The 13014-nt window shown below is 42.8% G+C and overlaps 1 protein-coding gene across 1 annotated transcript in view; it reads left to right on the top strand.

Annotated features, from left to right (window-relative positions):
• EXT1 (exostosin glycosyltransferase 1) overlaps positions 1-7270 on the top strand; it is a 178626-nt gene extending 171356 nt beyond the window's left edge. The window contains exons 9-11 of the mRNA XM_085053445.1: positions 2967-3127; positions 4134-4305; positions 6809-7270. Coding sequence (XP_084909571.1) covers positions 2967-3127; positions 4134-4305; positions 6809-6994 — 519 coding nt within the window. The 3' untranslated portion in view covers positions 6995-7270. The remainder of the gene's footprint in view (positions 1-2966; positions 3128-4133; positions 4306-6808) is intronic.
• The last annotated feature ends 5744 nt before the right edge of the window (positions 7271-13014 follow it).

Genomic DNA, 13014 nt, shown 5'->3' with positions numbered 1-13014 from the left:
CCTTTTTTCCCCATGTTTGTGGTCATTCCCCTCTCCCCACTTCACCTTTATAAAAAAGCATTTCTGTCAGTGACGGGGATCTTTCACTGATGCTGCCACTACTTATATATCAGTGAGGAAATGCATAACATTAGTATATTGCTATATACTCGAAGATGTTACTGAATGTGTTCTAAATGGATGAGATTGCAACTGCTTCTCTCCCCTGGAGAGATGTTGAGCTGTGGTTAGACTGCTCCAGGAGCAGCCACAGTAGCCCTCTTTTGCTTCACAAATGGAAGAAATAGTTGACATTGAACCTGTTTGATACCAACATTACACCTTGGTAGTTTCTGATAGGTGAGGAAGAATACAGCTGCTGCCAAAGCACTTGTGTGCAAAGCCATGCACAGCCCAAAGAAACCTCAAAGCAATGAAAGGCATTTATCCTTGGGCTGGACTTCCTAAGCAGGTTGTTGCTCAGGATGAAGGGTCCCATCTCAGCTGCCCTGGGGATCATGGTAATACCTCTCAGGGACCTCATTGCACTGAGGCAGTATTTACAGAAATCCAGCCTGTGGATTCCATGAGGATTTGGGGCTTTGTTTTGTTTTAACTGATATTTAGTCATCCTCCATACTTCAGTCATTCAGGCTTCTGGAACACATATGAAATAAATAGTGTTTCTCATTCAGCTTGGCCATGTTTTACCCTAAACATTTTGAACCACAAAAACTTGTTGTTGTGTGAGACAGCCTACACTTTTCTTTGTGGCTTTGTTGCGTTGGTTTGTTTTCTTTGTTGCTCCTGTGAGCAACTTGCAGCTGATCCTGCATGTTTGAACAGTGGGTATTTGCTCTACAAGCCCCGTGGTCCCTGTGCTGCAGACAGAACCAGCTACCCAGCTTTTGCCAGAACACACCTTGCAGGTCCAGCATGTCTCTGCTGGGGTGCCAGCAGCAGCAGCTTGGTGGTTCTCCATGAAGAGCTGAGGGGCCTCTGTGTTGTTTCACTTCCCCCACGGTACAGCTTACTCAAATGTGTTGTGACATTTCCCTTGAAACTAGCTGCTCATGGAAGGTTGTTGTGGCACAGCTTCAAGGCCCAGAAAAGACAATTTAGAAATGTGATCAAAGACAATCACATTCCTATTGAGAGCAGCAGTCACCAGGCACATTCTCCAGACTGTTCAGCCCTGACGTAGTAAAGGTTTTCCATTCTCAACAGAATGGCACGTAATTGTTCTGTGAGAGGCGCTGTTCCACATGCACAGGGGGGTGTGTGCATGGCAAGTCATTAGAAATCAGCATCAGTCATGTTCCAAAGCTTTAAGAGACTGCCAGCTTGGTTGGATTTCCCTGCTGATCAGCTGAGAGTGGCAGTGCTGCTGGAAATTACATAGGATGAGACTTGAGGGGTTTTTTTAATAAAGGGAATTTTCTCTTAGGGTGGTTGCTCTAGTGCATTTCCCTAGTACAAGGGCAGATAGTTGAAAGCACAGGAGAGGGCACTGAGTGCAGCAAGGTTATTATTTATTTAAGTTTGAGATTCTCCGACTTCTCTAAAGAAAACAGATGTCATGTTTTATGGGAAAGGCCTTTATAGGGAAAAAACCTCTTCAATTCTTTCATGTGGTATTGATTTGGATGAGATCAGAACTATCACAACGGTAATTGGTTTGTGCACATTGTCTCTCTAGTTGGCCTCAGATTCCTTGAAACAGCTTTAAAGAAAACAACCAGGCCCTAACTTTGTATTCCAGCCCATGTGTGACTCTTCTGTTTCATAAAAACACTTGTAAATGTGAGAAGTCTGACAGTAATCAACACAAAATGGGACTGTTCTCAGAGCAGCTATTCTTTATCTAACCTCTACACCCTTAACTTTGACTGCATTCTTGGAAGGCTTTTCAAACATTTTTGAGCAAAGTTTTAGATCCCTCTGGTACTGAGGGGAACCTAACATGCGGTGCAGAAACAAAGCCCTCTGTTCTTGGGTTTGACTAGGACAATTAGAATTGTGTGTAACTCTTTTTAAAATTTCAGTCTAGCTTGATCTCCAAAATCTAAGTTGAAGGAAAGAGACTGCCAACCAACTTTTAATTGATAGAATCTTTCCATATGTATTTTTACTAAACTCTTTTCAGACCATCCTTTTGCAAACTACCCCAATCATCCCTTTCCTATTACCAGATTGTGTTTGGTAGAATCATGGGGTAGCAATGTACTGTCACGTCTCAATTCTCAGAGATTTGAGTTATTAAAATAGTTACAGCAAGACCATAAGATAAAAAAACGCTATTGGCAGCATTTGACATGCTCTTGTGGCTTATATAATATGAAGCATTTTCCTTTGGGTTCCTTACACCGTTTAAATAAATGGGAATTTTATCTTCCTCTTTATTAAGCTGTATGTTGAACCTTTTTGGTCATGCAGACGATCTTAAAAGTATGACTGGCATGGTGTTCAGAAGGCTCAAAACAGATGGAAAATATAAATGGACTCCACACTGACTGTCTGTTTTATTCTCACTGAGCCACCTTTACCATTTAAAGTGTTTGAGTCCTGATTTTCCAACTCTGTGATAACAGTGATAAAACGGTAGGTGCAATGCACAGAGATTTGCAAAAATTTCAGTTTACCACATGGCTCTTACCCCTTGGTGTTGCATTGAGGTATAAATACATGCACCTACACCCATTCTTTCTGTATCTTGAAAAGGTTTGATATGTAAAGGGCAAGCTTGAAAATGTTAATGTAATGCTGTGATACTCTAGACTGCCTTTAACAGAAACCATTAAAATGTGCATAATTATAGGGCAAAATGTCAAGCAGTCAGTTTAATTTACTGATGAATACACAAAATTAATGTTTTGCAACAATTCCAAGATTTTGAATTGCGAATTAGTGGCAAGGTAGTATTTTGTTTTGTTGACATTTGTTGAAACAGTTTCGGCATTCATTTGGCCTGTGCCTTTTGTCCACAGGTGGATTTTGCCTTTACAGTTTGGCAGAGCTTTCCAGAGAGGATTGTAGGGTACCCTGCACGCAGTCACTTCTGGGACAACACTAAGGAGAGGTGGGGGTACACCTCCAAATGGACTAATGACTATTCCATGGTATTGACAGGAGCTGCTATTTACCACAAGTAAGAACCTGGAGCATCTGCTATCCTACTTCTATATGAAATAAAATAGTAAAGAGGGGGTGGGGGGGGTGGGGTGTGAAGAACATTCTTCCGGGGAGGGGAAAAAATAGAAAGATAGTAAGTGGGTCTACTTTTTATGGGGTAATAATTTAAGTTCTTGGTTTAGCTCTGGGGATCTGGTAATCATTATTGCACTTGTTGGGTCTCTTTGAAGTCACTTGTGTTTTGAGGCAGTCGGACTGTTCTTTTTAACATCAGGAATTACACACTTCAAAGAGTTCCTGAATTCATTAAGCTGCTCGGCTGAATGGCCTGTAGCATAGCAGAAAGGAGGTTACTTCCAGACCAGCTCTGGGTATGTGTTGGCTGACAGCTGCAGACTGCAAAGTCTTCTGGCTACTCTAGAAGTGTAGTACAGTGGGCATGTCACACCTCAGCATATTGCAGCATGTTGGAGAAAACTCATGTTGTTAGAACTTCAGCAGACCAATGTCCTCTCTACATTTAAAGAAAAAGAACATTCTGGAGTCTCTAATCCACACCTCCAAAAAGGAGAAAACGGGCCACAAGGGATGGTGTAGACCCAAAGGAGAATAACTTCAACAATAAGAACAGTAGTAGGGCAGTTTTTAATAGAGTTCTTTCCAACTGAATAGTTTGGAAAGGAAATACAGAAGATGAATTTATCAGTGTTGTCTATCACATTATAGCGCTGTGGGACTCTGCTTCGTACATGTCCATTATCTTGATAGCTAGGCCCACATTGTTTCTTTCAACCTGGTTACAAACAAAGCATATGTTGTGTTTCTCCTCTAAAACTGTTTACTGTCTTGAAGAGAAACTGATTTGTTTTCCCTTCTTGTTGAAGGGTGAGACCAAAGAAAGGAAGTGGTATTTTGGGAGTTGAGTACAAAACTTGTGTCTCTACTGGGATAGAAATTTCCTGGACCTTGTGATACCTGAAAGCTCAGTGACTTGTATTAATAACACTGCTGTTGGTTTCCAGATATTATCACTACCTGTACACTCATTACCTGCCTGCCAGCCTAAAGAATATGGTGGACCAACTGGCCAATTGTGAGGACATTCTAATGAACTTTTTGGTGTCAGCCGTGACAAAATTGCCTCCAATCAAAGTAACACAGAAAAAACAGTATAAGGAAACCATGATGGGACAGGTATGTAATCACAGCATGTTTTAACAGTTGGGATGTATTGATAATGTAACAGGTTCACTTCTGGGTTAGGCTTACAGAGTGATACAATTCTGTCAAATATTTTGCAGTTTTAATTTAGCCTGTAAATAGATTTTAGATATGCTTATTTTAATGAACAAAATGGAAAAATGGCAAACATCTATTGTGGATCCTGCTTTCCTTCATAGTTTTCTCACACAGTGTTATACATGGTGATCCCAAACTCCTGGAACTGATGATTGTGTTGACTGAATTTCAGTTAAACTCTAATTTTCTAATTAAGTATTCTAGACCTAAGACCTAGTCATGGAATGCTAGAAGCATAAGTAAATTCTTGAAAGACTTTCTATTTTTATTATTATTAATTAATATAATGTATCAGGCTGTCCCTGTGCTATTTTAAATTATATAGTGTGATTCACGCACTGACATTGAACTGTCACAACAGAGTTAATTTGTGGTATGCAAGTGTTTTTTCCCCACAAGGAACATTTTGTCCCACAGCCATGCCATCACTCACTAGCAGCCATGAAGTGCTTGCTTTAGATCCTCTTCCAGCTACTGGATAAGCCTTTTGTCATTGCAGAAGTACTTCTAGTAACAGGGATACATAGTAACGTGGGGACGCTTGTCCTACTGCCCTGTGTGCGAGAACAATGAGGGAATGGCAAGTCCTGCAAAACCTGCAAGTCCTGAACAGCCTCCCATCTGTGCTGCCACAGTGTCTGTGATCTCAGTGCAGACAGTGCCATGATTACTAGGGGACAGGTGAAAGAAGGGCCCTCTATTTTCCCCTCACGTATTTTCCTGGTAGCATTACTTGGATCTTTGACTGGAGGTTGGCCATGCCAGTTTGTAAAATCCCTTATCTGTATGTCCATGCACTTGTACCTGAGGTGTCAGTAGCACTGGTAGCATTCAGCAATTCTGGCTCATCTGGGTGCCCAGGAGACCTTCTGTGAACAAGAAGGTGCCATCCAGAAAGTACCTATTGCTTCCAGTTTCAGCTTCCCCTCTCTGTAGGGCTGTGCTTTTGCTGTTTGGCAAAGCAAGAGCATTCATTTTTCATCTTGCAGCACGGGTGACTTGAGTCAGCCATGAACTATAACTCTCTCCTAAAGACAAGTTGTTCCTGCAGCTTTGGGAAATGTAATGGACCATGTTCATAATTCCTTGAAAGACAAATAAAAAATTAACAGAACCCCAGTGTTGTGACAGAGATGAATAGTCATATGGAAATTCAGTGTTAATGGCCAAAATGTCTGCTATAATCCACTAGCAACAAGCTTTTACTTGCTCTTTAGTGGCTCGGTATAATCAGGAGGCTGTAATCAGTGCACATCATAACCTATCACTTGAGCTGAACCGGGCAGGCCTTGGACCAACAAGTCTGGTCCCACAGTCACTTGGCAAGTCCCTGACTGTATCTGTTTCTTCGTGTTTTAATTTACATCCTTGGGCTTTATTAATCTATATTTGTTTATAAAGTATAGTGAAAACATAAGTGCTATAGAGAGATGCATGGGAAGTGGCACAAAAAACCTCCAGGTTCTCAGCATTCATACTTTATCTTAAATAATAGTTTTATTATGCTTGTAAATGATCTTTAGGTACAGATAAAGAGTAACAGCAGCTTTAAAGCTGCTAAGGGCCTTTTTTTCCAGAGCTGCTGAGTTTCAATGGACTTCCACAGGGGTTACAGCTGCCCTGAACTTTAGAAAATCAGGCCAGAATATTTTGCATGTATCCAGACAAAGAGCATGGTCTTTTCCTTGGTCAGAGTTGGGACTCCACTTCATTTTTTATGTCTGTGAGGCAGTGCTGTCTGATGCACTGGCCTTGGCCAGTGAGATTCATGGAAGCACCTTGCTTTTCACTGCAGGGCATCTACACACTTGAGTAATGCCAAGCACAAAAGGACTTCTACTCAGTTACAAGCTGATTGAAATTACTTGTGTATAAATTTCTGCGGATCTGAACTGCAAAAGTACAGTTTTGACCTTGAATAATTATCTTCCCCCTACGGCTGAAGACTGTGGGCAGCAGCTGTCCTGGGCTTGGGTGTGCACCTCTGCTGGAAAGCAGTGGCCTTCTTTTCTTTCCTGGTGGTTTTTAAGAACTTGTTGTATCTCTGAAATAGCTGGAGGGTTTGAAGAAGAGTGAGGGATGGGGTGAAGTAGAGTGCTGGCAAGATTTGGGAGGGCTGCTCGTGAGTGTTGTGCTCCACATCAGGCTGGCTCGTGGTTGAGCCCAGGTCTCCATGCTTCCCTGCTCTCTCCTCTGTTTGGGAAGTCAGGGTTGTCCAGCTCACCACACTGGATCTGCTGTGGGCAGGGTGTCCTTCCCCCTCTTTGAGCCCCCGAGCAGATTCCAGCCGAGCCCTGGAGTGGCTGGGCACTGTGGTGTCCTCCTGGCCCAGCTCCTGCCATTCCCACCACCCTGTGTGCCACAGCCCTCTCTGATCTCTGCTCTCCTCTCCACACAGACCTCCCGGGCCTCGCGCTGGGCCGACCCCGACCACTTTGCCCAGCGGCAGAGCTGCATGAACACTTTCGCCAGCTGGTTTGGCTATATGCCGCTGATCCACTCGCAGATGAGGCTCGACCCTGTCCTCTTTAAAGACCAGGTCTCCATCCTGAGGAAGAAGTACCGAGACATTGAACGCCTCTGAGGACGCTGCTGAGGGGGCCGAGCCGCCCTCACCCGGGTGGGAGGCAGACTGTGTGGCCAGCGAGCGCCTCACCCCGCCAGCCACGTCCCTGCCGGGGCTACTGCTCCGGACTGCGCCCAACCGCCGGCACGCTGCTGTCGCTGGGACTAGGTCGTGTACAGTTTCATTATGGAACATTAAATAATTATTTTTGAAATGATTGCTATGCAGGTTTAAACTTTTTTAATGATCAAAAAAAAAACCCTATTAAAAACAGAGTTCTTTCTTTAATCAAAATTGTGTTGGTTGTGAATATTTCAGAGCTGCCATTTCTTTCTTTTATGCATTTGATTGTCAATGCAATTTTCATTCCTTTTTCTCTGCACAGTTAAACGCTGGAATCTCACTGGGAGAAAATGCAGCAGGTTCAGAAACAAACTGAGCACAAGCAAGACAGAACTGAAGTCTTAATGTTTCTCATTTACTACCAACTTTTAAATTTTTTTTCTGTTTTCCCCAAGCCAGTAATGACCACTATGGCTAAACTCCTTTGGACAGAAGGAAAACTGGAGAACTGCCAAGGAGCCAGATGAGAGATCCTTCTGGCTGGGGACCCCTGTTTTAAAGGCAATCAGGCTTGCTTTGAAAGGGAGAGAGGAGCAATATTGTGGAGGAGCAAACCGGTAATGTGGAGCACAGGGACACACACAGCAGGGCTGTGGGGCCGTGTGTGTGTTGTGCTTGCAGAGGCACATCCTGACTGTCCCTGCCCATGGATGATGGAGCACCCCGGGGCAGTAGGCATGGCATGGTGGTCCTGTGGGATACCTGGAGCCTGTGCAAATCCCTGCTTTGGGCAGTGGTGCCACTTGGCAGCTAAACTTCCAGAAGTGGCTTTGTTCTGAGTGTAAAAGGGGTGTTGATGGAAAGCAAGAAAGCGTGTTGGTGCTTGCAGTGCAGGAATTTGGCCAGTAACAAACTGGTTTATCTGAAATCAAAGGCATGGGCTTCTCTTTTTCTTTCTTTTTTTTTTTTTTTGGAAGCGCAAGTATATAAAGAAATTCTCTCATGGAGGTCTGACACCTGAAGTAAAGTGTATGGTCAGACACTGGGTCCTGGCAGCAGTGGTGCTCCCAGGCATGTTTGGGGCAGGGTAACTCACACAAAAAACTTGCTTCTGAAATACTCAGTGCTGCTCATGCTCCAAAATGGTTTTAGCATTTCAAATATAAGTATTTTTAAATTGAAATATTCTAGTTGTTTCTTTCTCTGTAGTCCTTTGCTTATTTATGTGTTTCTTTACATTGAAGAATGAAAACAGAAGCAGTGATTTGGGTCAGGAAGATGCCATTCCAATTTGCTAAGAAAATAAGCACTTTAAAAATGTTTTGAACTCTCACATTTTGATGAGTTGCATTTGGGGTGCTCTGTAATTATCGCCACCCCAAGAGCTCTGTTAAAGTCACAGCAAGAGGGTTTAGTGCCGATGCCCAGAAGACCAGCAAGCCTTTCTATACCTCATTTCTTTGTAAGCAGGCAATCTGGTAGCAGGGATGAAGAGTAGTGACTCTTCAGTCACTACCAGTCCCATCTTGTAGGGATGAAGAGTAATTGGACCAGAATTATCACCTGTTTCATTGAGGCTCAGGCACCAATTTAATATACAGCTTTAAGCAACTCCCATGACCAGGGCATGCCTCAGTTTCCTCCTTTGTAAAAGTAATAGTTACTGGTTGTAGAGAGAATGCTGTGAAACTTAAATAATTTCTCTTGCTGGTGAGATTATTATCCCTAAATGGAAAGTTGCTGTAAAAGTGATAAGTACATATTGCTAGATGTTGTATGCAACCTGACATGTAAAGACTTGCAGAGAGTGCTTTGCTTTGCGTATGTATTGCAATATTTGAACAGAGCACATCGAGTTAGGACAGGACCATCAGGTTCCTGACATTCTGTGTTAGAATCATAGAATGGTTTGGGTTGGAAAGGATCTTGAAAATCATCTATTTCCAACCCCCCTGCCATGGGCAGGGACATCTTCCACTAGACCAGGTTGCTCAGAGCCCCATCCATCCCGGCCTTGAACACCTCCAGCGTGTTCTGGGCAACCTGTTCCAGTGCCCCACCACCCTTATAGTAAAGAATTTATTTCTAATATCTGATCTAAATCTACCCTCTTTCAGTTTAAAACCATTACCCCTTCTCCTATCACTACATACCCATGTAAATCTGAACCAAATCTTTAAAGGAATCTGCTGAAACAGTGTGAGACTGCAGCTAGTGTCTTATGCTGCTGAAAGGAAGAGGTGCCACTTTTCCCACCATTGCTGTTGCACTCCCAGTCCCTGGCCATGCAGTCTCACCTGACACCTTCTGCCATGGTGGTGGCCACCAGATGCTTCTGTGAACCCATTCAACTCCCTAAACTCATGGAAAACTGTCCACTGATTTATTGGATTTTTCTAATACCATTTTAGAGAGTTAAATCAGCATGTAAAGAGAAATTTAAAGAGGCAACAGTAGGTAGGCAGGGCCAGGGAGGGAAGGGGAGCAGGATATATTTCAGTCTGTGTAGGGTGACCAGCTAATTCAGCTGCCCACATCTTGTAAGAATCTGAACCTCACTTCCCTGTGCTCTCAGGTCTGTGTTTATTGATCTGCATGGGGAGGTGAAATCCAGTGGTTTGATTTTCCAGAGTGCATAGCTCAGTGACTCCCATGACAGTTTTCCTCTTGGAGATCAGGTAGCTCGTTCAACGACTGGAATAGACCTTCTCCTTAGACTTGCTTTTTGGAGAATGCACCAAACACTGGATGAGGTTTGCAGGGCTCATGTTTTGCTCATGTGCCATGTTGCAGGTGGGTGAGCAGCCATGTCCACAAGAGCATCTGCACCTCTGGGAAGCAGTCACTGGTCTGTAGCCAGCAAGAGCGGCCTGTACTAAAACAAGAAAGACAATTCTGCTTGGGTTTTAGTAAATTCCACTTGGGGGCACGTGGGTTGGAGTTTAGTTAAAAAGGGAGTATCTGTTTTTGGAGTGCAGTGAGTCAGGCCAAGCTTTTAAGCTGTTTGACATTCTGTTATTGTCACTTTTCGGGGTGGCTGAAAGAGACTGTGCTCACTCTCAGTGTGATTTGAGGCCCCTTGTGTTTACTGATTGCTAATTAAGCAAATAACAATGGAAAGCTTAGCTCCAGAAGGGATGTGGATAGGTAGGAGCATTTCTCTTTGCTGTACGTTACCCAGGCGTAGTCGTCTTGCTGGGAAAGAATGTCCCTCACGGCTGGTCTCAGCGCGGCTGTCACTCCCGGTGACCACAGTCTGGGGACCCAGGGGAGGAGCTGGACACAGACCCATCTCAGAGACTCTGTGTTACACTCCCTGCAGCCATCACTGGCCAGTGCTCCTACAGGCAGCAGGCAAAGCCTCCCACGTCTACCTGTGTTGGACAGAGCCGTGTTGTTTCCTTAGAGAATGAAATCACTCTTTTGTCATGTCCTAGGTGCAAGTTAATGGTTCTTTATTCTTTTTTTTCTCCTCTCCCGATTCAGATGGTGCTGAAACAAGGTTCGGTCCTTGTTGCTCCTTTTGTAGGTTTTTTTTATTATTATTTTTCATTAACAGCAGGCTATGTTAGCCTTTACTTTACAGGTACTTGAATGCCTGATGACTTGACTGAGTGTTACGCATGTGGCCTTTTGTAAAGGTTACTGACCTTAATTTAATCAGGGGTGAGATGGATGGATGAATGTGAATAGATCCATGCCATTAAAACAGAATAAAAGTAGGGATTAGAGTTTGGGAGAACTGATGAATTTTTAATTGAATTTATTAAAGGGAAAAAAAAAAAAAAAAGAAAAAAACCCTTCCCAGTTATAATTTGAATGAGATCTATTGCTGGAGGAAGGTTTCACGAGAAAATGTGACACAAAAATAGGGGCAAATATCCAAGATAGAAAGTGCCTGGCACTCCTTGCAGTCCAATGGGCCTGCACAAGATTTTATTTGCCCTCTTTCTATTTTGTGAGAACCTCTAATTATTCCCATACCTTTTTCTAAACGTAAATGTTTAAGCTTTGTAATAATTTCATAGTGAACACACTGGTGTGCTAATGTATGGCTATTGAGCGCTTTGATCTTTTCCATTGGAAAACATCATGGATTTGATCAATTTCAGATTGCAGTTTTTCTTTTAGAGCCAATTTTGGCAAAGAAATTAATCTTTCACCAATGAGCGCCTTTATAATAGCTCATTTACCAAAAGATGTTGTTTGGAGAATGGAAGTCATTGTTTGAAGCAGTGAAAGAAAGAGCTAGATGTAGACTCAGATTTTTAAAAAATCTTTACATGCCCAGTGTAAAATGTTGTGTCCTCCTCTTTCATGCTCCCTCCCTACTGAAACTCAGTGTTTGCCATGACATCTGTTACCGATTGATAACAATTTGTTAATTCCTCCACTTAAACGTCCTCTTACAGCAAAGGGTGGATTGGTTGTCTGCTCTTTTTTTTTTTCCTTATTCCCCCCTGACAGGCTGTGATGTCTGTTCTGGAAATGTGGCCTTCAAGGGCATCAGCCTGACAGAGCCATTTCCCTGGGCGTTAGTGGGATTTCACCATATGGACCTGTGTTCTTCCAAGAAGGGACCTACCCCACACAGGGTCTTAGCTGGTATCTCCTGGAAATAAAATTGCATCTTCCAAAATTTTGTACATCTCACCCTTGTTTAAAACTAAGTCAAGCTGGCCTTTATACCACTATTTTAACCATCTTCACACACATTTTTTAAGTTGGAGTTCAATTAGAGGGAGTTAAATTAGGCAGGGGTTAAACTGGGGGGGGGGTGGTATGGGGCTCATCAGATGCTTTGAGATGCTCCCTCCCACTCTTTCACAATGTTTTTAGTGATTATTTCACAGGGGTTAGTGATGATCCAATGGGCCTTGCGACCTTGTACATAATTCTGTATATTTATTTTGAAAGAAAATATGTATAGTGTTTGGATTATGAGAATGGAAACCTGAAATAAGAATTCTTAGGTTGGCAAATGTAAAGCAAAAAAGCAAACAAAAATACAGTCTTATTTTGTATAAAATGTACATTTTTGAGAAAAATTTTCTAATGCATTACCAATGTTTTCATAGTGCTGCCACATCTTTTTTAAAGTGTTTCTCCCTCTTTGTTTGACTATTGACAACATGGTGCAATTAAACCTAAAGCAAATGTGTGAGTGAGCGAAAAAGAGAGAATGAGAAATTTAAAAGCCATATAATTTGGTTTACTTCATTAACCTGTATAACATCATAGGTTTACCATCTAAGATAGGTTGTTTTTATAGATAGTGTCACCAAAGACTTTTTTTCTTCAGATTTATTTTGAAAAGTTGTTAATAAAGGACGTACATTTCTGTTGCAGTGTGTTCTTATTTTTAAGGTAGAATAACAAATCTTGCTTGGGTTCTTGAGAATGGAAATTTAGGAGCAAGATTGCCACGTGTCTCAAGTTCGGGGTAGTTAAATGGAAGGCTCTTTATCTGCTTTCTCCTTAGCCTGAACTGAGCATTGGCCCTGTGTATATCCTGTGTCTCTGTTGTATTGACAAAATGTGCTGTAGCATCCATACAGTGTCCTAGTCCAGCAGCACTGACAGGTGTTTGCTGTCTTACCTGAGGGCAGAACTTTCAGTCTGTGTCATTTGTGTAAAGCAGGACAGTATCCCTGCATGGTAACACTGTCACTGGTAGGAACGGTGACTTAGAAGGAGTCACTGTCATGTGTGCATGCAAAAATAATTACTCCACCAGCCTGGAGGCCTTTGTGGGCTGATCCATGCAGGCTGGGATGTATTGGTTTGTGACCCGTATTTATTGTTCAGGGGTATCAGAAGCTTGCCACAGTCACAGGAGTGCACATTCAGCACACCTGACTCTGGATGTGCCCAAAGCCCTCCTCTCTCTCTGTCAGACCTCACTGTCTCTCTGCACAGCTGACAAGCAGAACAAAGTGCTGCTGGGATTATCCTCCTCACCTGTTTCAGACATG

This window comes from Lichenostomus cassidix, chromosome 2 (assembly GCF_008360975.1).
Source record: "Lichenostomus cassidix isolate B80296 chromosome 2, HeHo_3.0, whole genome shotgun sequence".
Classification (NCBI taxonomy): domain Eukaryota; kingdom Metazoa; phylum Chordata; class Aves; order Passeriformes; family Meliphagidae; genus Lichenostomus; species Lichenostomus cassidix.
The sequence above is the reverse complement of the archived record's forward strand: the minus strand, read 5'-3'. Positions and strand labels throughout refer to the sequence as shown.